General features: G+C 36.0%; 1 protein-coding gene and 1 long non-coding RNA gene across 6 annotated transcripts in view; one reads left to right on the forward strand and one right to left on the reverse strand.

Moving 5' to 3' along the window:
• Positions 1-24,463, reverse strand: part of ADAM23 (ADAM metallopeptidase domain 23) — a 71,100-nt gene that overhangs the window by 9,829 nt on the left and 36,808 nt on the right. For 2 of the 5 annotated variants that reach the window (XM_048309090.1, XM_048309093.1), the window contains exons 12-25: positions 23,851-23,935; positions 22,983-23,073; positions 21,343-21,391; positions 19,733-19,832; positions 17,159-17,230; positions 16,326-16,412; positions 16,091-16,171; positions 14,115-14,165; positions 13,571-13,634; positions 12,193-12,298; positions 10,635-10,754; positions 9,486-9,654; positions 7,550-7,661; positions 196-286 (exon numbers count right to left, since the gene is read on the reverse strand). In XM_048309090.1, coding sequence (XP_048165047.1) covers positions 196-286; positions 7,550-7,661; positions 9,486-9,654; positions 10,635-10,754; positions 12,193-12,298; positions 13,571-13,634; positions 14,115-14,165; positions 16,091-16,171; positions 16,326-16,412; positions 17,159-17,230; positions 19,733-19,832; positions 21,343-21,391; positions 22,983-23,073; positions 23,851-23,935 — 1,278 coding nt within the window. Of the gene's footprint in view, positions 1-195; positions 287-4,116; positions 4,208-7,549; positions 7,662-9,485; positions 9,655-10,634; positions 10,755-12,192; positions 12,299-13,570; positions 13,635-14,114; positions 14,166-16,090; positions 16,172-16,325; positions 16,413-17,158; positions 17,231-19,732; positions 19,833-21,342; positions 21,392-22,982; positions 23,074-23,850; positions 23,936-24,463 lie in introns of all 5 variants that reach the window. The other 3 variants (XM_048309091.1, XM_048309094.1, XM_048309092.1) reach the window with 2 other exon arrangements.
• Positions 285-14,855, forward strand: LOC125328426. Its single transcript, XR_007204707.1, has 4 exons — positions 285-3,657; positions 7,415-7,426; positions 8,152-8,157; positions 14,845-14,855. It is a non-coding gene; the product is annotated as an uncharacterized LOC125328426 (long non-coding RNA).

The following is a 24,463-nucleotide window of genomic DNA, read 5'->3' on the forward strand; positions in this document are numbered from 1 at the left end:
ATAACATTTGCGATTTTCAAATCCATTCCCTCCGCTTGTTTAGTGCATGTGTAATTTCTTTTCTTGTTTAAAGCAGTTTGTTCGAGTTTGAGGGGTTAACTTGGAACTCTTGTAGCAGGAACTCAAAATTTAGTGATGTAAGCAAGAAATAGAAATGCCAGAGCCACCGAAGAGAAGACATGCGGCATTGCTTACTTAAAGCCCCATCCTGTCCCCCCAAGGACAATAGCTGCTACCAGGATGGCACCAGCGATGGAGCCTATTATAAGATTGGTGGCACTAGGACCTGTGATAAAGGATTAGGGTAAGACAGACATAAAAACCAATGACTTTATTCACATTATGTGAAGCATCTGAAGGGTAGTCAGACAATTCAGGGCATATAGACAGCACACAAGGTGATGTCTCTAGACAGTCTCAACAAGCCCAACTTAACTTACTTTAACAACAGGAATGCACAAAGCTGTTGGTCTCTGCATTGTGCTATGCTGACTTCTACCATAGATAAAAACCTAGTATTAGACAGTGAATTCCATTGTCACTTACTCCATTATCTGCTGCATGAACAGTCAGCTGAGGACACTAAGATATTTGTGAATAATTCCTTAACTGAGAGGGGAAAAGTATGAATGCTGTATGTTCTAAGACTACAGAAAATGAGAAAGAAATAAATCAAAAAGCCCTTTTTTCATGGAGCTCCTGAAAGGTAGAGATATTTTAATTTGAGCTGAGAGCATCTAGCACCACTTACTAATCAGAGTCCAGACTCCCTACAGTTACATCAATGCTAAATTTACAACTGCTTGACAAAAGCAAAAAATTATATAATAGGGAATAAAAGTTGAAATAAAAGTTTATTTCCACTAAGCTTTCCAAACATCAAAGCATCTCTTCATCACCCTCAAGAAGCTACTAAACAACAAAGTGGGAAAGGGTGGAGCAGAAAAAAAGAGCAACAAAAAGAAGCAGCACAAAATATGTTTGTGTAATTTTCTGAAAAGGGCAAGAGAACAACTCAATCAGATATTAATAATTGACCCTTAAGTGCTCTGTTTACACAGGACAGAGGGAAACTGACAGTAGGCTTGAGTAACATTTGCTCTGTACAGAACTTACTCTTGCAGTATTTGATGTAAAATATTGCATCTGACCTCAAGGCAAGATGAAAGCAACTCAACAGTTCTTCTGCAGCATATCACACACTTTTTGTTTAAACATTTACATATTCAGGAATAGCCTTCAAAACCAGTTCTTGCCTCCTATCCCACTCTCCCCAAACCAACACTTCTACACAGCAATTGAAATTTTCCTAATCAATTGTTCTGAAACTGAATTTGGATAACTGTCACACAGCTAACATAAGGAAGAAAGAGGAGCAGCCAGAGAGCAGCAAAGAGCAAGCAAGGGCAGCTGCAACAACTGGAAGTTTTAAGCTGTTAGGTCGGTATCACAAAACCTCCTGCCCAGCCCCACACACTACAATAAAATTTACTGCAGCCATATGACTTTATTGCATCCACTACATGTTCCTCACATCAGTGCTTCTGGAGATTCTGATTAGCTAAAAGAAAACCAAGTTTTTAAAATTGCTTCCTGCAGTTCCTACACAAAGAGTATTCAGGAATACGAATAAAGCACTTGGACTGAAAAAAAATATAGTGAGCTTTACAGATGAACAGTGCACAAATTTGACAACAAAAGTCAAAAGATAATTTTGCACAGTTTGGAAGAATGTATCCTATTTGGACTTACCTTTAAGTCACACCTGACTCAAATTAACAGGCATGAGCTTGGTGGAGGGTAAGTGCCATCCCACAGACATTGTGGTTCCAATTAAGGCTTGCTTGCAACAGCAGCCTAATGAGTCTAATGAGCTACTATATCTGACTGAGATCTACAGCTTACTCTGGATTTCATCAAATGATCTCACAGAACAAAAGACTGAAAGCACAGCAAGTAATTTATCTGTAATAAATTTCAGAAGCCTTGAAAAATTCTAAAGCCAATTTCTTTCTAGCCATAGAATGCCATCTTCCCACAAAAGAGGTACAGTGATTAATTGATAGTAACATAGTCATAAATTAGATAAAGATATGCCAAGTTACCACTTTTTACATTCCTCCTCTCACTATGTTCCCTGGTTTTTAAGTGCCTGAAGATGTGTATCCATTTCATAGTGCACATCTAATCACCAAACAGCAGGTTATTATTGCAATAAAGAAAATCAGTATTGGTTTTATTTACTATAAATATTAAATGATTCAATCAGTTTAAACAGAAGAAGATCATATACAAAACAATTAGGTTTGGTTAATAGAAAAGTATAAATATCAAAACCCCAAGCTGGTAGAATAGGTAATATGACTAAACAGCAACCACTTAATTTATGAGACTGGAGTACTCCAACAGTTGAATTCCAGTTTCAAAATATCAGTGATCTTCTTAGATCTCTGTAAGTCATTTTAAGACAAACTGTGCACATAAAAGTACTTAAAATGAGATTACTTTTATATGTTATACCTTACTGTAAGGATCTATGCCTTATGTTTTATTAAGCCTGAAGGGCATCAGGAACAGAGAGGGAATTTGCATTCCCTGTGTGCTTTCTATAAACCAACAAAAAGTAGCAGTGGCTTGCCTGGAACGTATTTTTATATCTGAAGGAACCAGAGGACAGAGAAATATTGATGGGATGCAGGAAAATGAATGAATAGAAACAAAAAAGAATGAGTCAGGTACTGAGTGATAAAAGCAGAGGAGAGATGAAGAAAAGCTGGCATTGGTATAGAAGGATACAGGAGCAAGAACAAATGGTTGGGGACACTGGTCAGAGCTGAGTGGCTTGAGAGAGCAGGTAAGGGAAGAGACAAACAGGAAGGAACAAGGCAGAATGTAAGCAAAAGGCAAGTGGTCCTCAACTTGTAGGTAAATTTTCTGCTCCAGAAACCTCTGCCCCTTCTGCCCCCAGACCTCTACAACTTTCAGAGTCTTCAGTTTTTAGTGAACACTTATAAAAGCTACCAGTAAAACAAAGATCTAATCTTTCACAAGGAAATTACCTATTACCTTCTTCCTTCTATTTGTTTTCTAATAATTGTCCTCTGTGAACACAAAGGTCTCTACTCTCCTGAGAATCTTGGATCAGTTTTGTGTGTGGACAGGTTCCTAGGGCTGCAGACTCAGAAACACGAAGTGCTGCCTCACTGGACTAGAACTGTGTGTGAATGCCTTTGCACTCAGCCTGATTGGGAATGGCAGACTGTCCTGCTGGGAGTCCCCCTTCAGAGAGGTGCCACTGTCACATGACAGACGTTATATATAGCACTAGAAACACAGAGAAGTTGGAAATCTCAGAGCAGCAAAATAGCCATTTCATCTGTAGTTTGCACAGTGAATGCAGAATGAAGACAGCTCTTATATGGGCCTTTTTATATGTATATATATACACGAACACAAATTTATATAAATCATAGCCATTATTAAAATTGAGGTACTGGGATAACACTTAGGATTACCGTTTCCTCGAACTATGAAAAGACAATAAAAATTGCTCATGCATATTCTTTATACATGAATACTATACTCCAGCACTGTGCTATCTTGAGGTAACAGAATCCTAGCAACAGAACCTTCAGAAGCTTTACTGGAAAACTACCTGTCTATATGACTATCATCAGCTTTCAGCTGCCTAGCTTGATCATTAGACTGAAAGCCCTGCATGTAATGAAACAGTCCACATTACTCAGTCTATTTTGCAAAATAATAATAAAATTCCAATTTTTTCTCCTTTTCCTTTTTCTCTCTCTCTCTCTTTTTTTTTTTCTTTTTTTTTTTTTTTTTGGTAATTTGGTGTAATGGAAACATTTAGACATTTAATTTTATGGTGACAATGTAAAAGTTCACAACCTTATTGTTTTATGCCCCACATTATCCCAGACAGGAGAAGGTTCAACACTGCATGAGCAAACCACATGACACAGACACAGTCAAATCACATGACAAATACGGTCACCACAGGACAAAGCTAGGGGGCAACACAGAGAGGGCTCAGGTGCATACGGTTACCTCACACACTAAGGCACCAGACAGAGAACTCAAACTAAGAAAAATGCTTACTCTATTCCCCACCCTGTGCCTCCAAAAATCACCCCCAAGGCCAGAATGGTCCCTGCCACTGCACCTATTAGCCTGTTAGCGGCCATGCTCACTGTGTGGAGGGAAAAGGGAAGAATTTTTCAGGAAATCATCACATATATGTCTGAAATGAAAACATGAAATAATTCCTGAAAGGAATACTTTATGATATAATCCACCGCTGGATAAACAATTCAAATCTCCTCACAAACCTTGTTTACCAAATATTGTAACTTTAAAAATTCTGAAATGAACTCTATTTGGTTTTCTTTGAATGCTTGCAAGTATTTCAATGAGAAGTTTTCCTGTAAATTCCTCTCAGCTTGTGATTCTGTTATTTACTGTAAAAGGGAACATCCTCAACCTACTGCTTATTTAAAAAAGCCAAAATGTAAATAAATCACCAGTAAGAAAACTTTCTTTTTGATCACCAGAAACTTACTGTATCCATAGTATAATTAAAAACTGTTTGGAAACAATTCCACCTTAGGAAAAAACAAGAAAACCCCAACTTTTAAATTCCTTCTTTTACTAATTAGTAATATTTTTCTTTGTTACTGCATTTATCAATAGGACTCTCTGTTTATCTATATGACCTAAAAACAGGTAACACCTTTTAAAATCAAAAACCTGCTTCAGGTAACACCCTGGAAATTTTGATATGTTCAGATAGTCTCTCTTAAGACACCGAAGCCTTATTTTTAAAGGGAACTCCTTTGAGGGAAAAAAATCTGTACATCTCCTCTGTTAGAGATTAAAAGTTTGATAGATTCATTGACTCACAATAGACCAAAGCAAGCAGCTGAATTCCCTGTCAAATGGGAACTTTTCTAAAGGACAAAGATTTTATAGACTTCATGCTGAATGAACTGTGTTTTAAAATATTTTGGTAATTTTTTTCCTGTTTCATAAATATACACACACAAACATACACACATACACACTTGAGACATAAATTCTATATTAAAATAAACAAACACTACTCCACTAGTAAAATAAAAGGCCTAATTCTGCAAATTAAACTGCAATGAAGAATCTGATGTGTATGCGGAGTCCCACTGATTTCAAAACTACTAACCCACACTAAAGTAATTCAAGTTTCTGCAGTAATCAAAAACTAACAGCAAGAACTCTTTGTCTTCCCCAAACTGCTAAAGGCTGTGCACATCTGCTAGTACAGGATACAGTAGGTTGCTGAGTTAAGAGTATTCAAGAGTCATGTATTAATAGCAACATAATTAAGGACCGTGAATCTTTTTATCCTGAAGTAGAGAATGGAGCCAAAAAGCAATTGATGGATGATGGAAAAGTCTGAGAAGTGCAGTGGAATAGCAGACAATTGTCAATTATCACAACAATACATAAATAAATATACTTCCTAACTATATGTGTTCTAATTGTAGTAAGAAAGATGCTTGGATTTTTGGTGTGAAAAATCTTAAACCTATTAGATTAATTTTCACATCATGAGTGTTTCACTTCATTCAAAATTACGGGTAAGGAAAAACAAGTATTTTGGTTTCTGTCTTAGACTTGTAAACTGGCATATGACACAGGGAGTAATAAGGGATAAAAACTTAATGGAAGCTACTTTTGAGTATGTTGGGTCATTACAACAAAGAAAACTACTACTGTACTCTTCTGAAATCTTCTCACAAAGGAATTCCTCTACAAGCACACAGAAAGAGATCATAGTAGTTCTGTCAGTGTTCAGTCTCCTAAATTTATTTCTAGATGATTCAACATCAGTAAATTACTGTAACACCATAAGAAAAATAATCCATCTTTTGACACCAGGCCACCTCAAAAAAACCAAAAGTACAGTCTGCCATTTTGCATAGGGCTGCATTGAAAAATGCAGTCTAAACTTTGCCTGTACCTGCTGGCAGAAATCCATGCACATACCATCATTTAAGGCTTTTTCCCAGAATATTTCAACGTTGATGTATTAATGTTCAGAAAGGTATTTCCATTCTGAACTAGATGAGTTAATCCGATTTACAGTAATGTAATGACGATAAGTGTACCTTCTGTGTTACCCTTCCTACAGACCTTTTCACAGAGGAGGGAATCATTTCTTACCTACCAGATTTGGAAATTAACAAAGTAAAATTCATGTGCTCTCAGTGTCACAGCTGTAAATCCTGCTCTCCTCATCCACACACACAAAGAACAGAACAGCTCTGTAGTGTTGGTCTCCGTAATTTTTTTTAAGACTCTCTGAGCAGCATTCCACAATCAGGACTCTTTTTAAGGGAACTGGACTGATGAGTAGCTTTGTAAGGCAGAGTACAAAGCAGGCAACTCTACACTGAACAGTGTTGGGACTGGGAGTCCAGGAAGCACCTGTACAGATTCCCAAGTACAAATCTGGACTGGTCTAGAGAGCCTCCTTCACAATAGTAACTTGTTTCAAAATGATCTCTTCAACAGTTCTTGACAAATGTCTGCTGGAACCATTCTGCTAAGGGGTAACAGAAAAAGGCACACAAGCCAGATGTAGAGCCATTCTAGAGGGACATACCAAAATCCTGTCCTTCCTTGAAACCTTGGATCTTTTAGAGTAATCAGTTAGAGTCTGAGTCCTCAGGACCACATTTTTAAACAACTCTTTTCTCCATCTGCCTTGTAAATAGGGCAGAAGAACCTGGAACTGGGAACTTTATCTGTAAATGCATAACACTGGATGAATATAGTCTGATGCTGAATAGTGCCCTGATGACAGGAAAGACATAAAAAAACCCCCTAGACAGCACAAGTCCAAAGATATCCAAAGACATTCTTTGGCAGAGAAGTCAGAGAGAAACTCAAATACTTTCCTTCCTCTTTGAAAAAACTTTTGGATTATTTCCTCAATAGCATCTGTCTATTTATATGTAGCTGAAATACATACTAAGTACATAAGAACAATGACTGTAAGAATAACAAGTTCTCAAAAATCGTAATTTCTTTTTTCTTTCATTGCAATATGATTTCAAGGAATCTGATCTTACCAGGGACATTCCACTTTTCCCTTTTTTATGCCACAGCTCTCTGAATTAGCTGGGAGCAACTAAGAAAATTGAAAATCTCTAGTAAAATATAAATATTCAATTATCATATAAATAATAAGAGCTACACTAAGTCAGATTCCAATCACAGTGAAAATTATCATTAAAAAATAGAGAATAAGGGACAAAGGAAAAAACATTACCTGTTGAAATCTTCCCCAAATTTATTTTAGAAAAGTAAAAGTTTCATCAATTGTCAAAGTAGAAAAACCTACTTCCTCTACAGGAAGCAGAACTTTACTGTCTGGGTCTAAACACAGCTGTACAACAGCATTTGCTCTTTATATGCTATTTCTGCTACCATGTAGCAGCAGAAAACCATCATAAATACTTAAAGAACACCAAAACTGAAACAAAACACAAACCCTTGGGTCCTTCCTCCTTCTTGCCACCAGTATCCCTGACAGGATCATCAATGCTGCAGTCTGTCCCAGCCCAGGAGATATTACAAATGCAAGTGGCTTCGTTACTACAAACCTGGAAAGAAAATAAGTGATAGCAGTTAGTTTTTAACTACTAGTAATTAACATGTCACACTGCATTTATTTAACATGTAATTAGACATTTAATTCACGGTATAAAACTTACCTATTTATATATGGTAACAATAGCACTGAGTGTTTGGAATGACACAACACACCTGATAGCTTGCTTTAACCCTCTTAATACTCTCCCCTCCTAGGAGAAGCAGAGCCGGTTCTATTATCACTGACACTACACACCTGCACGGGCTGTGGAAAATAACAGCAATTCAGCTAGACTAGTTAGATCTTCACTAGTCTGGACTTTGAGCCTGGATGCCCAGAAGGGATACAAAGGTTGAAAAGGTTCAAGACATGGTTACACTTGCCAACCTCTCATTTACAGCTTGCTCCCATGTAGAACAAAGCTGATACATTTTCATTGGTTTTGTCAGCATTTTTCCTAAGCAGCAATGAGGAATGCTTGTCTGGCTTCTAAAAGAGAGGGAACAGTTCTTCCTAAGTTTACATTTACTTGAATGACCTCTTAAAAAGGACTTAGCACTCTAAATTTGCAATGTATTTATTAGATACAGAAAAACCTGTCCAATGGACAAAACCTAAAACATTAAATCAATTGTAAGAGTTAATCACTATAAACTTTCCATATGAAAAAAAGAATATGGAATGGTGTTGCTGGAAGAGGTTACTGTGGAAAAAAAGCATGACATGAGAAACAGACAAAGAATGAGGTGTTGATTATAGGACTAGAAATTAAATAAATCATTAGACAAACAGCTAATAATGTCTTTTGGACACTGGAACATAGTGTGAAAAAAAACCCCAGAAAACAACCTACCCACAAATGATTCTAAGTAGCACATAAGATTTTTTAATTCAACTTTTGTCATGCTCTGCTTTTAAGAAGCACTCACTGGAGAATCTTACCCAAAAAGTTGAAGATAAACACACCTTATGGCAGGTTTGATCAACTGAAATACCCTTTTAAAATTAGGAATTGTAATAACTGAAAACAGAACAGGTGAGATAGTTCACTCACCCTTCATGTCCCTCTTGAAAAGTATCAAGATAATTTCTAGTCTCCTAGATACTTTACTTCCCAATTTTAAAATTTTCTTCTTTATTTTGACCCTAACCCTCTACTTTGAAACACTCAATTTCATATTCAAGTACAGACAACAAGAAGAAATAACCCCCTTCTTGTATAAAGTCTAGCCCTTTAGACAAGTATTTGTCTCACTGAATCCCACAGTGGAAAGGTTTTATTGGTATTTAAAACAGCGAATCTGTTCATCAAAACAGACCTAACAAATGATCTTATGGGTAGAATAACAGAACAATGTGCCTGAATGTAAAATTATACACTTTGGATCTGTTCAAGAATTGTTTGGAACCATTCAAGAACTCCCTCTCTGCTGAGGACCCACAGTTTGGAATTTTAATTATTTAAGCTGTGGGCTATAAATCTATGAACACAAGACCAACTTTATAAAGGTGTTAGTGTGCAGGAGAAATTTAACTGAAGATAGCAAGTAGCTTGAAATATGGATAGTACATTACAGAAGTCTTTACAATAAGTAATGTCAAAGGTCTTTCTTGCTAGTAACAAACTCAACACTTTGGATATAAATGCAGAACCAATTTGACAATTTTCCTTTCTGAATTTTTTTTTATGCATTACAAAATGGCAGTCTTCCCCCCTGAATGCAACATTTGTGGTTTCAGATCGAAAGGTCTTAGGAAGACTTTCAGGTGTTAGGATCAGGTAGAGCAGAGAGAGCTGGGGAAGCTGAGCTGCTCACTTCCAGTACAGACTCACCCCATGACCAGAACAGACTTTTCCATTGGAACCAATGGGACAGCTGCTTATGTTCAAGGACTGAATTGGCAGGCACTTTTTGTCCAGACACATCATCTGAGGTCCACATGGAGCTCCATCCTCCACATAACCTAAATCTGTATCATCATCTAAAAGAACATGAGCACCACTAGGAGAAATAAGTTTTAAGATAGTATTAGTATTATGTCTGGAGTCTTTTGAAAATATTAAAAGCACGTAAGCGTAGACACTAAAAGCCCCACACCTTTCTTTCATTTAAGCAGTCAGACAGACTGAACAAAACTGTAGAGTTTTTCTGTCTGTCCACAGCAATGACAACGTGTTCCATTTGTCAAAATAAGAAGTAGTTTAGGTAAGGACTTAAATACTCAAGAAGGGCACCTTACTGTTTGGGGCTTTCTAAGTCACTGACAGACCATGCTTTTTTCTTTTTTTCCTTTTTTTTTTTTTTTCCCCAAATGCTGTGAAATACTATTGCTAAAAAAAATACTAAAAAAACTAACTTGCCATGTGATTTAAATAAAAACATTAGTGGAATAATGGAAGAATTAAGAATCACTGTTCACTCAGGACCCAACTATGTAAGAGAGTGTTCTTAGTGTGACAGCAACGTTGCCAATGTCTTTAAAATACAAACCCAGTATTGTGCACAGACCCAGTTCTGCAGCAGACTGAAACTCATTTAGCTGTCTTTTAACTGAACAGTAGCTGAACATATTATCCTGCCACTACTCAGCAGTTTCCTCCCTCTCAGCCTTCGCTTCACAACAGCTGTTTCTCTGAGTATTTAATACTCAAAATCGTTATATTTAAAATATGGGTCTTTGGTAATCACAGACTTTCTCCACCCTCAGAAAAACATAATGCTGAGCATTAAGCTCTGACTGTAAAGTTCTGCTATTGGAGGGATCAGGTAGAAGATTCAGGAGGATAACCCACATTTCACCCTCTTTAAATGTGGAATATTAGGCTTTTTATGGTTTGGGGTTTTTTTTTAATCAAAATAAATACCACTCAGAATAATGATTTTGCTGCAATTACCTAAAATCCACAGAATCTTACATTTATGTCTATCTTAATTAAGTTTGACAGAGATAAATCACATTGGAATACTGCATTGTCTTTTACCTGCAGTCCACTATGCGTCCTTGATGATAAAAGGAATTTGGGATAATTTCTCCTTGAACTTGACCAACTCGTGGAACTCGAGTAAGATTAGTACAGAGCAAAAAGCCACAGAAAACATCACTGGAAAATGAAAACATAAATCAAAATATTACTGGAATAATATGAGGTAAAGTTACAAAAAAGAAAGTCTGGCAATGGTGCTGCTGATCATAGTAATATAGTACCATAAGACTTTCAGAGTGCAAGCCTGGATATAAAATATTATTTTATTTACATGACAAGAGGCAGAAACAAGTCATCGATCATTCCAATGCACCAGTGAATGCTCACATGAACATAGAAAATATCTGTGCTCTAAGAACAATGCAGTACAAGTAAGAGGAGCCAAGCTGCACAAAGCTTTGCCATGTTAGGCTAAATTGCTTTTCCCTCTCTCTGGCAGCTTACACACCATATGTTAATGTTAAGTTTGAATTTTTAATTGAATTTTACTTCCCTTGCAGGACAACAGAACCGTAACAACAACTGTTAGTGTGCAGCTGTGTGTGCCCAAATTTTGGTTAAGAATCTGCTTCTTCTAATGTTATTTTATACCTGCATATATTTAAATGTGTTTTAAGATATACAAGGTATATTTTATATCTTCAATAGAAGGATATCAGTTAATACTGACTGTCCTAAGTTACAGAAGCAGCTGGATAAATGCTGGAAATTGACTTTGTTAAAACTGAAAAAAATGTGAATAGCCCTTCAGCCACACCATTGCCCTGCATCTCTCTACTAACAAAGAGAAGCTTTTATAGAAGTGAGGGATTTAACATACACATTAGAACAACACTATTCTCATCTAAATATTAAAAAATCCATTAAACGACTCTTTTCCTTATGATCCTATCTGAAAAGTAATAATAAAAAAAGCCACTATACAAGCATCAAATAGTCAAAGAAGGAAAACACTATTCCAAAACTGAAATTTGTATTTACATAATTTTTAATTATGAAGCAAATCAGGAGAAATTTAAGTCTATCCACTAATGATCATTACCTTGACAAGTAAATTTAATCAAATATTCATCTAGTAATGATCACATGGAAATGAATCGGGCCTTTTCTCTATAGCATCCAAATGTCTAATGGTCTTCACTGATCAAAATAAAGGTTGGAACGAACTTGAAACAGCCATAATCCGGTGTCAATCCCAGAGCGAGTGGACAGAGTGTGTGTATTTGCAGCCTAATTTATCCCTGCCAAGGCTGAGGTGTTTCTGCATTATGAACTTGTGACTTTTTATTGTCTTGTCCCTCAGCTCCTCTGAAATAAATAAAGGCACAGTATAATCTTCTGAAAATCTAGAATTCTTTATAAGTGTATTGCTGAGTCATTCGTAGATTTTTTGGAGTGGAATTTTTTCAATATGCAAACCTTGTGAGGGAAAGAAGATTCAAAATAATGCAAAACAAACTGCTGAGACATGCATGAAAAAGTATAAAAAGTAGACAATATTAAACCATTACCAATCTATTTAAATTACAAATAATCTCTCCCAAACTGAACTTACTGTTTGCTGCACTGAATCCATCGGTCTCCATCCTTTCCACAGTTTCCTTTTGTTGTGCCTTCTGTATTAAGCTTTTCATAACAAAATTTGTCAGATCCTGAAGACTCTGTTGATGAAGAAAAAAGAAACATGTTTTCCACTGGCAACATGACAGCTTTGAAACCTGCATAAATTTATTGCAGCAGTTCTCTGTAATTTTTTTAATACAAAACATCAATCTAAACACACGTGTATGTGTACAGATGGTATTTTTCAGTGACTACAAGAGAGAACAGGCTAAACTGAAATACCTGCTGATATGTTCAAGATTTGCTCTGAACTTCTAAAAAAAAGTAGCCTCCACAGTGTCTGTATTCTATTCTGCATATGAAATTTATCTGTGGTCTAATTTTGTTCCCTTCATAACAGTTACTCATAGATTTAATCTAGTTGTTTTGCACTGCAATTATTCCTGATCTGCATTTCAGAAGATTTTATATAGGACATTTATGATAAGCCTATGTTCTGACATCAACTCAATGTTTATTTTATTCTATTTTTCAGATGGTCACAGGAAACCAAATTTGAACATCCAAGTGTAATTTCTACTTATTTTTAGGAGTAAAATTCTGAACTAGTAGGTTTTAAACCCATAATTATTTACTAAAGAGCTCATTTTTTTTTCCTAAAAATGAATTTAAAAAACGAAAAGAGAAAGGCACAACAATTATATAGAGGAAAATAAACTAATAATACAGAGTGGCCTCAGTGGCAGTTATGACACAATGCACAAGAACACACTAAATGCCAGAGTACAGGATGTCCCGGTAGTTCTACACTGCTGAATTGTCTCAAAGTCATTACACAGAACATTCAGCCCCTCTCTGCTGCAAGCAAAGCCCATTGCAATTGCAATTCTATTTTGCTCAACACCTCTGGACTTAAATCCATACTATGCATATTCAAGTTCCCACCAATATACTAATTTTCCTGACTTGGAGGACAGTATAGGAAGGAGAGGCAAGGTAGAGCAACTTTAGCATGAACCACTGCTGGGATAATGGAACTGATGACTGTCATTGAAAAAAACCCCAAAACATCTAGTTTTGAACTATACCCCAAAAAATCCTCAATCCCCTCCCCCCCAGGAGCATTTGCAGCCCTCCCCAGATCTGCAGCCACATCATGCCAGAACTATCTCACTGACACCACTCCCAGACTCAGAATTCCACTTCAAGCCAGAATTCCAATCAAGCCAGTCTCCCACTGCACTCTACTCACTCTACTGATCAGAAGACTTTGAGTGACAAGAACAAAAAATAAAAATACTAAAAATCCAAAGCAAAGGCAGGAATGAACTAGAAATAAAATACATTTAAGGTAGTTAAAGTCAACCTACTAGATCCCCAGATATATTTGCACTGATTATCTCTTGTCTTGCATTCACCATTATAGCAACGACCCTAAACAAAGCACAACATGTTAGCAATGAGAACTGAAAACAACATCTCCTTCCCCTCCCACAACAAATGTCTCATTTTCACTCTTCACATGCACGTTGAGATGTAGAATAGATTCCATGAATTTGGGTAGATGAAGTACACATTTTGGCCCAGATTCCCAAGCCAGTTTGTGTCCAATACATACTGACATTCAAGTAGTTGCTTTATACCTTTACACAGTTGTAAAGAACTCATTAACAGGGAGTGTAATAAAAGATCTACATGTAAAATGTAGAGATACCAAGTGAATTTCACTCTAAGCAGAAATTATTACTATTCACAGAGTGCAAAAAGCACAAGCAACATTGATGTCTAAAGGATAAAATTTATGAAGAATTATGGAATACAAGATTTTAAAAAATCAATGCCAAAGCAAAACAAGAATGTGTATTTGGTTGATTTCTATTTGCTGATGTGCAGGGATTTAAAAAAATTGCATACCTGATTAGAATCACAGGCATACCCATCTTGTTTATGAAGATTTGGTGGACACTGAAAAAAATTAAGAATCTTTTTCGTCATGTGTACTGTAATAATACATCAGAGTATCACATATGGAATTTTCCTGCTTTTAAGAAAATTTCACAACATACAAAGGGGGTTGAAAACATAATTAGTGCAATAAACTTTAGAGCTACAAATAGAAATGAAAAAATTAACATCTTGAGCCATGAAACACAAGGTTCAATACTAACTTCCTGCATATTCCAAGTAGAAATTAAGGAGGTGAGGCAAAATGAAAACCAATGTGTTCAGTAAGAGGATATTTGGGAGCTAATACTGGGGTCATGTTTGCAACACTGCCATCACAGGCATTTCAGTTCCCCTACAACAGTGAGGGAGCACCTGGTCAGCCTACCAGTCTATTGCTTACAGAGCTTCAGGAGGTTTAATGATGTGTTATGTTCTCTTGGCACTGGAAACTTCTTTGGTACAAACAAGTCACTAGGTCCAGAAGCCTCAGACTACTAAAGTAAGGAGCAGACCATTGTTAAGGTTTTTCCTCATCCAAAAGAGACCTGTGAAAATTTGGAAAGGCTATGCTGCTGCACTGGACTCTGTTAGCCAATACTCTGAGGGCAGCCTTTCTGGCTTCAGAAAGCCCTTCTCTCTCGCATTAAGAATGCTCCATCTACAGAACAAAAGATTTACAATAGAATATTGGCAATAGCTACCTGTCTATGTGTTGATGTCTCTGATGATAAAATAAAAGGATATTGTTAATTTATTGGCATTTATAATTACAGCCAATGCCCAAAGAGATTATGATCTGTCCTGAATCTCATTTCTTCAAAGCTAAGAAGTTGATGTGGTAATGACTGCATCAGTTATGAAGTTCTTATAGAAACTTGAAGTTTATATAAATGGAATAATATATAAACATTCAGTATTGAAAAGGAGCATATATTACCTAAAGCATCAAAGTTGCTGTGAAAATGGAAAATGTACAGAATGTTGACTATGTAAAAGAACTCAAATTAAAAAACCATTTTGTTTGCTGTTTGTTCCTATATTTTTGAGTATTAGCCAAATATTTTCAGGACAAATGCATAAGATTCACAACTTTTAAAATTCTCATACATGTGCACACTCTTAAAAAAAATAACACACTTTATACAAATCTTACAAGGAGCAATTGAGGGATCTGGGGTAGTTTAGCCTGGAGAAGATGAAGCTCAGGGGGGACCTTTTCACCCTCTACAACTCCTTGAAGGAGGTTGTAGAGACATAGAGGTCGGCCTCTTCTGCTCAAGTAACAAATGACAGGATGAGAGGAAACGGCCTTAAGTTGTGCCAGGGAAGGTTTAGATTGGCTATTAGGAAAAATTTCTTCACCAAAACGGCTGTCAAACATTGTAACAGGCTGCCCAGAGACACAGTAAAATCACCATCCCTGGAGGTACTTAAAAGACACGTGGATGTGGCATTTAGGGACATGGTTTAGTGGTGGAGTTGGCAGTGCTGGGTTAATGGTTGCACTCAATCTAAAAGGTCTTTTCCAACCTAAATGATTCCATGCTTTTATACTCCATTAGCTATAATTTTCTACAGTTCTATTTTAAGGTATTTTATTTCACAAAATCTTAGTGTTATTACCTTTGAATACATTCACATTTATAGTGTATTCTTATTAGTAAGTCATAGACCAGGCAAAGAATAAAGAAGGATGCCTGACACAAATATTACACACAAAATCCCAAGAGTTATAAAAAACAAACAAACCTAAAGGAGTAATATTTTGAGTCCACATAGATTATTGTTTTCATGAGTTTGCAACAGTTTATACTCCACTGTTACATCATCATTTTGGGCATATGACTGTGCAGTTTGTTAATACAATTTTCCTGTTCAATGAATACAAAAAAAAGGGTGCAAACAAACAACAGTGCAAGCAGAGAACGTTTCTGCACACATACCTGCCCAGAATCCCCAGTGCAGAGCTCTGCAATGTCACACTCATTCACTGCATATCGACAGTCATAACCTCGTGGGAAAAACTAGAAAATGAAAAATATAGTTCAGCACTAAGATTACATTGACATAAGCTGCTCCTTTTCCTTCTACCTGAAACACACTTTGAACTTTAATAGGCTGCATGTGACTGCCGTGGGCAACTGAAAAGAACAATTGATATATGGCAGCAACACTCACAAGACACGATGTATTACAGCAGGGTCCATCACTACAATGAGCTCCATTAGAAAGAGAGCACTTCTTACAACAGTCTGCATAGCATTCCTGAAGAAAACATTAAGCAAAAAGTTTAGTCTTCCATTTTAAGTAAGTCTTTTTTCTTCACAACCTTTTCAACAACAAACTATTACATACCAGCAGACAAAAGATTCAGTTTAGCATTGATGATCTGAAATTATCAGCGGAAGAAGCCTTTGCACTACTCAAATACTAAAGGGAAAACAGTGACATACAATGCTATAGTAACACAGGGATTCTGAAGCCTGTGCCAAATTCATGCTGCTTAGTTAAATTATATTCGATGCAGAAAAAAACCCCAATCTAATTACAGGTGCAGTTATATTTAAATACTAGAACTAGGACTCAAATCTAGAGGGAAGATTTTTGCAAAAACATTATTGGAGTATTTCTGCACTAGAGAAGAAAACGACAGTTTACTTGTTCTATCTGAATGCAGGCACCAATCTCCCAAAGTATCAGTAAGGAGTCTCCCACTCAAACATGCTCTCAAAGAAAAGTAAAAAGGTAAGCACTTCTCCAGTGCAACTCAAAAACTGCTGGGAAACAGCTGTATCTTGTCATTAGTATAACAGGAACTGTGCAGAGGACACTGTCATTGCACCCGTTGTCATTTGAAAAAATGTTTTTAACACAGGCCCTTAAAGAAATTGTTCCCAAACAGGCAAAACAAATCCATTTCCATAACCTTTCCCCCTTCCCTTACCAATCACTTAATTTATCTTAATATATTTTGTAAGAAAGACTGTGAAGTAATATATAACTCTACTTGCCATTCGGAAACCGCAATCACATTCTTCTCCTGCTTCTACATATCCATTTCCACACTCGGTGGCTTCAAACAGCTGAAAGAAAAAAGCCCCCACCCCAGAGTAAGAATAAAACCAGTGTCAAGTGACTTTTGTGTCACGTACAACCCATTTCTGTGATGCTACACTAATGTGCTGTCCCAAGCAATGCATGTGCTGTGCCTCAGTGATGGAAAGGCAGCGTGGTTTTCAAGTGCTGCTCATCAGAATTTTTCAGACATGAAAGGTCTTCAGCTAAATCACAGGAATGCTGGTCCTCTTTAGGATAATACTGATCTCAGAAACCCATGATAAATAGAGACACTACAATAATATTTAAGGGGGATGACATTTGAACTTCTGTTCCATGGACTCCCAGTTCTCTGATAAATCCTTCAAGAAACCAGTCCACAATATAATCTCTGGGATCTACTCAGGTACCCACACCTGCTCATGCAATGAGCTACTGTCTATTCCTGTGCAACGTTTATGCATAAAAACAGTAAATATTAAGAAATACTGCCAAGAGGATGTGCCTTATTAGTAAGTTATAAACAACCACACACAGATAGTACTAAACAGCTAATCCTAAAACCAGATACATGCACTACAGATAAATCCTGCAGTTCAGGATGATGCAGATCCTATACTGGTTTCACATATCATAATTTTGATTAAAGATACTTTTCAGCCTTGTCACAGAAATAATTTTGCAAGAAGTTTGTCCGTTTTCAATATAATTCTACTTTAAAATCATATAAGAATATCAGGAATCTCCAATTTAATTGGGATATTATCAACAGAAACATTAACTAGAATATGGCTGAAATGAGAAGTTAAAAGTTAAAATGTGAACAGAAATCAAAGGGTGCAAGATGTGAGTAAACTGTTCTGCACGGCCTTAGTGGAAGTAAAGCTGTTGAGAATCATCAAGATATGAAACAACATATAATACAATACTAATTATATAAAAACTTGTATGGAATTCTTCTCTGGTAGTTTTGGTTGGGGCAGGGAGGAATCATAACGCCTAATAAAAAAGAAATAAAACATTTCACTTTTGTTGCATAATGCACATAGGTAATTAATAGCACCTACAATTTTGGGTGCCAAAAGCAAAACAATACTGAAGAAATATCCGTATGTGCTTTTCTTCACTAGCAGTGTTGACAGGATTAAAAAAAACTAATTTCTTTTTTTTCCCCCCCTGTAAGCTACTGTTTCTACTACACTTTGGTGTAAAAAAATAAGATCTTACTCTGAAACTGAAATTCATTTCTCTATCAAACAAGAAAATTACAGAACACAAGCAGGCACACACAAATTTCCTATGGCAATCAGGAACTATTTAATGTTTATATTCGTGTCAGAGCACAACTCAGGTTATAATTTTAAAAATGGCATCATGGTGACTGCTTAACAACTCCATTTTACTTACCTAAGGATTAAACACACAGTTTTCTACCTTACCTCCTAACCTCCAAATAACAGGATTCTAAACATTGTATGATTATTTTTCCCCCCAAAGAACTTCAAAGCTGTGAAGCACTGGCACAGATAATATATAAAGATAATTCAACCATTTCCCCAGGAGCATTTTCCTCAGCATAACTCAGATTTTTATTCTGTATAGAGTCCAGCTGACAACTTCTTCACATTACTTTGCCTGACAACTATCATTAAAAACTGAGGCTGTGTTTTTCTATTTCCCTACTTACTCCTTTGTGTAAGAATTCTTGCATTCTTATTCTATAAGCAAAGATTGCCACCCTGGGAAAAGAATCAAAACCACTCGCACAAGCAAAATTTTTAGTTAATTGTGCAAGGTGATGGTCCAGGAAAGGGTACAGCACAGTAAACAGAACAGTCTAATAGCCTCATGTGGTATTAAATTCCACAAGGACAGCAAGTTTGACACTATGATTAAATAGAATATTAATACTTTGGATTGCTCTTACTTGGCAAAAAGAGCTACATGGAATATTTTTATACTATTCAGCTTTAGAAGGATGTCATGCTGACATTGCCTTAGAAAAAATTATGACCTCGGTAAGTTTTTAGGCAAAAAAGGCAATGGTACAAGTAAACAGCTATGAATTACAGAGTTTGCTAGATGTAATGAAATGAAGTTAACATTGAGAACAACCAAAAGTTACTACTGTCTATATGAAATCAGCTATGTATTTCCATTTCCTAATGTGGTAACTGGCATTCTTTTTAATAACCTCAGACACAAAGTCCAAGAATTGAGTATAGGTGGAGCATAAACTATGATCTCACTTCTGGATTTATTTTGCACTATTTCCATCTTAATAAGTAGTGCATTTATGCTGAATGTGATATTTATCATTATTTGAGTATGAAGAATTATGGAAAACAAGTTGCATTCCTCTCAATATTATTTTTAAATGCTAGGGGGATGAACAGTCAGCTAATTACAACCTCAAGAAAATACCCACAGACATCTGAATAAATTTGAGAACAGATGTATGTCAGTGAAATTATTACATTTTCATTTCAATGTGTAGCAAATGTCCTGACTACCAATTTATTTATTACCTTTGTTGGCCTGTTAAAAAGACAGGCACCTCCCCCACGAAGTAAAAATTCTTTGTATTCTGCAATGCTGCATTTGGAGAATTTCCTGGAATGGTATACCCTAAAATAGCAAAGAATTAGGTGAGTAAATGCCTTGAAACACTGCCAGCTACTGGAAAGGGGCAAAGGGGTCACAACTTTTTTTTAATACTGTAAATCCCAGTTTCTTACAACCACTGTGTGCAACAGTATGACAGCTCAGTCTTATTCTCAAACAATAAAATCAGAACAAAAGAAAAATTTTAAAACATTTTGCATTTTTATATTTCTACTTTATGAATGTATAGTATTTGTAGCTCTTAAACTTCTCAATAAGGTAACCCCACATTACAGTAGTTGCTATTCACCCTTTCTATTGCATGCATAATCCAGGATCCTCTCAGGTTTGTTTTCAGCACCTACAAGATGCTGCAGTAAGAGGTTTCACAGCTTAATACAGACTGGTAGAGAACAATTTCATCCCATTTTCTTCTGTCATATTTGCTAATCTCATTTCATGTCTCCCTAGTTCTTACACTGGAAGAAAGAGTAATCATTCATTCATGATGTTAGACTTCTCTCATGTTTCCTCAACTCCATCTTTTTTCCCAGACTACTGAAAATGTACTTTATTAGTAATTTCTCATTCAGAAATTGTCTGATGTATTTATTGGTCATGTTTTGAGATCTGGGAACGAGATCTATTCACACTATTAAAGATTGGGGTAACCGTGCCATAAGGAGGTTCTCCATTCCTTTCCTAACAGTTCACTGCTACTGAGATATTTCCCCACCGAATTATTCCATACAGAAAAACTGTCTTCTGACACTGATGGAGTTAAGAGAAAAGGCTTTAAAGTGCAGCTAATTATTCACTCATTTCATTAGTCAGTCCTTTTTCAGCTTCTGCTTGACGATCCTCTGCTCCTGGCTTTTGTTTACTGTTAACCTTTTCTACAGAATAGGCTTATTCCATAGCCTCTTCTTCTGATACTTCCATCCAAGACCAATACTTTGATTAGTTCACCATGTGAAGGAAGCCAGTATCTATTCTGATCAATGCCTTACCTTGGATTCCAGAAGCATATTTATGGAATGATTTTCTGCTGCATTCATACAGTGGCTAACAATTACAAGTCTACAGGGAAGCCACAAAGTAACTCTACTGGAGAACCAATTTCCAAATATCATATGAAGAAACTCAGCTCCTTCCCTCTTATTTGTAGCTAATTTTCTCCATGATTTTTGCAATCAAGCTTCCACAGTGAGCAAGATTCTGACAGGAAGTGATTTATAAGACTCAAACTCCTATATTTCAGAAGTTATCCTTTTCCAATCAACTGCTTACAGTATAGAGAGAAGAATCTTTGGCAGTGTGTGAGGGTAGAGGGCAATGAAATTCCTCCCATATAGATGTGCTTCCCCCTGAGACCTCACTGACTATGTAGCTAAGGATTGAGTTCTAACTGTGTCCAGTTTTTCATTTATTAGCACTAAAACACATGGATAAAACCCAATGCCTAAATATTTCTGTCATAACGTAAACTATGAACTCATTCCAGAGCCCTCAATTACTGATATTTATGACATACCCTGTTTCCTCCATGATGCAACCACCCCAGGATTCAGTGCAGTCACACTCTTCTCAGACAAGACCAAAATACAACAGAAAAGGAGAGAAGTTATAAATATACTTACAATAAATATAAGTACTCACTATAAAAATGGAGCTTGACTAATTATACCAAGATTTGATGGTTGCTTGGCTGTACAGACTCTAGCCCCAAAAAAGAAACCAGCCCACTTGAAGACATACTAATACACTAAATAAACGTGGTACTTTCAGATTACCTTATCTGCAGGTTCTTAAGACTCAACACAGTTTCAGGCAGTATAGAAAGCTAAAAATAGTCGGCAAGGTTCTTCCCTACATGCTCTTAAAACAGGCAGCACAAGGCTGTATGCAGTACACATAACATTGATGATTTTAAATGTTCACGTTTCCTCCTCTCTAAAAATACAGAATACCTTGAAAGAGGATTGTTATTGGACAGGCCAGGCTTTTTCCCTTTGGCATAAAATTATTAACAGTAATATGTGAATCAGCCGATCAAACATTCATTCAAAAAGTAGTTGAATGAAAATGGATTTACAGTTTACTTACAGCGATAGCATGTAAGTCAACAGTGACCAAATTCATAACATAAAAACAAAAGATCAGTACCTATAGGTTGGTAAAACAGATGCTGCACACTGCCCATAAAAATTATCTACCAAAGACAGATGTACTGTAGTCATTACTGGAAATCCAGAGTTTCTCCATGGAAAATGTTCACAGATTATTTATATGGTTATTTCTACTCTCTCCAGGTCTTTCATTAATCTTTCTCTATAAAAGGGCACCCAAATAAGGGCACTAAGCTATCATATCAAAAACCTTAATCTTTCAGTTAAAAAATATTCTGTTTTTCAAATTGTATGAATTCTGTTTTACCTGTAATCAAAAAACAATTATGTAGAAAATATTTTCACAATTTGCTAGTTAACACAGTTCAAAAACAGTGCTTTACAAAACAATATTCCTATGTATGGTTTCCTAATTCACAGATTTTTGAAGTGATTCCACAATAAAGTCAACATTATCATTCACATTTTTAAAGAGGAAACAAAGAGAAAAGGTAGCCAAACTGCTTACAAAATGCAAGTGAAAAATCAAACAATTTTCTTGAGCCTTGAAAAGGGCTTTGCAGCAGCTTTTGTACCAACACTCCACATGTGTTAAGGACACACAAATCTGGTCTGGCTGTGAAGCAGCAAGGTAACAAGTTGAGCAAATGTCACACTGAACTAGGTTACAACTCTTTACCATTTCTTCACTTGTACATCAGGTATTTTTGCATTTTAAGAAGTCAGCAATTGTTCTATTGGATTTACAGATTTCATTATGATAGAAAAGGAGTTCTAAATTAAATTAATGGTGTTTTCACCAATATACCTTTGAATATTGGTTATGAATCCAACCTCTCAACACAGAACATCACTGAGGTTATTGCAAAATGCTGCTGAACTGGCGGCTCTTGTTTTGGTGAAGCTGAAATTTCACTACATATATTTCCAAAAGCAGCAATTCTTGTTCTACAGTTACAGCAATTTTGGCATTTCTTTCAAACACAATAAAGGAAGTGCTTATGTATTTAGCTAAGGAAGATAAAAGAAGACTCCATGTACATACTCGGTTTCCTGGCAGCTGGCTCCCATTGTATTCCAAGATTCTGAGCAAGACTTTGTGCTAGTTCCTGTGCCATGGGCAAAGGGAGGCCATACTGCATTCCAAGAGGAGCACAATTATAAAAAAAACCAAAAACCCATTAGTTATTGCAATGAATATTACACTGGCTCATTCTGGCTTATCACATACCTACTACTTCAATAATTCAATGCAGTCAGTCACAATTCTATGTGCATATAAGGAAAATTAACTCAATAAAGTACATAACAGATAAAATATTCCTCTCCTAATCTCAGGTAATCTCTCCCCACTGGTTAATCTAAAGAAAGAAGTCTATTTGATAGATACATAATACAGTTCTGTAATAGTAGGGATTTAACCCATGTAAAAACAGGAGAATTTCATTATCAATTTAACACTGCACTGAGGAAAAAAAAATAACAATAGTAAAAAATTCAGTACACAGGGACAATTTGTTTTCTAATTTCAATGTTAAAAAAACTTCAGGAAGAATTACATGTCACTGGTACTTCAGAAGATCAAGTGTCTTACAGTGATAAGACAAAAAGATATTCACTGTGTTTCACATATTCCTGTCTGAGATTTTTGGGTCTAAATTTCTGTCAAATATAATAAAAGCCAATTTAAGTTCTTTTTAAGAGAATAATGCAGACAGGAGAGAAATGCTTTCTAAAAAGAAGAGCACTCTGAGCAGTAGTTTGATGATGATCAAGCAGGCTGGCTGTGAGAATCCTAACTTTTTAATATTTAAGTTATCTTTAAAGCCCTGAATACTGAAACATATAAACTGTTGAGATTATAATGTAGAGATTCTACTTTACTTCACTTTAGTCATGAAAAAAAAAATTACCTCATTCACTCCTACTCCTCTGGCCACAGAGCAAACCCCTCCGAAGTAACTTAAGCTGCTCCTTTTGTAATGAAATGTCACATTCCTTACAAACAAATAAAAATGAAGAAAATATAACACATTGACATTGGGCACCAAGAGCTTATTGAAAGACCACACCCTCACACATGCCATGATAGATTGCATGTACATTCATCTACTTCTAGCATAAAAAGCAACTGCAAGTTTACAAACAGAACACCAACACTGAAAGAGGTGATTATATATATATATATATATAAGCTTTGACAAAAAGACTATTTTTCTCTTGTAGAGCCAGAATCAGTCTTAACCCACAAACAAACCAAGCACAGAAAGCTTGAGTTCCAGACTCCTAAGACAACAGAGTGATAACATTCCTTTTAAAAGTTAACAATATATTCCAATTTTTGATCTGTCAGGAAGGAATTCCGTTCTGAAATGTATCAGTATTGAGAACTTTTTAAACTATGATCTTAATCCAAACCAATTTAAGTTCTAGTTTCAACTCCAAATGAAAAGACTGAGAAGTATACCTAAAGGGAAAGTAATTTAATACTGCACTTTAACCCTGCCTCCTTTCTTTTATTTGTTA

Source organism: Corvus hawaiiensis, chromosome 7, assembly GCF_020740725.1.
Source record: "Corvus hawaiiensis isolate bCorHaw1 chromosome 7, bCorHaw1.pri.cur, whole genome shotgun sequence".
NCBI classification, from domain to species: domain Eukaryota; kingdom Metazoa; phylum Chordata; class Aves; order Passeriformes; family Corvidae; genus Corvus; species Corvus hawaiiensis.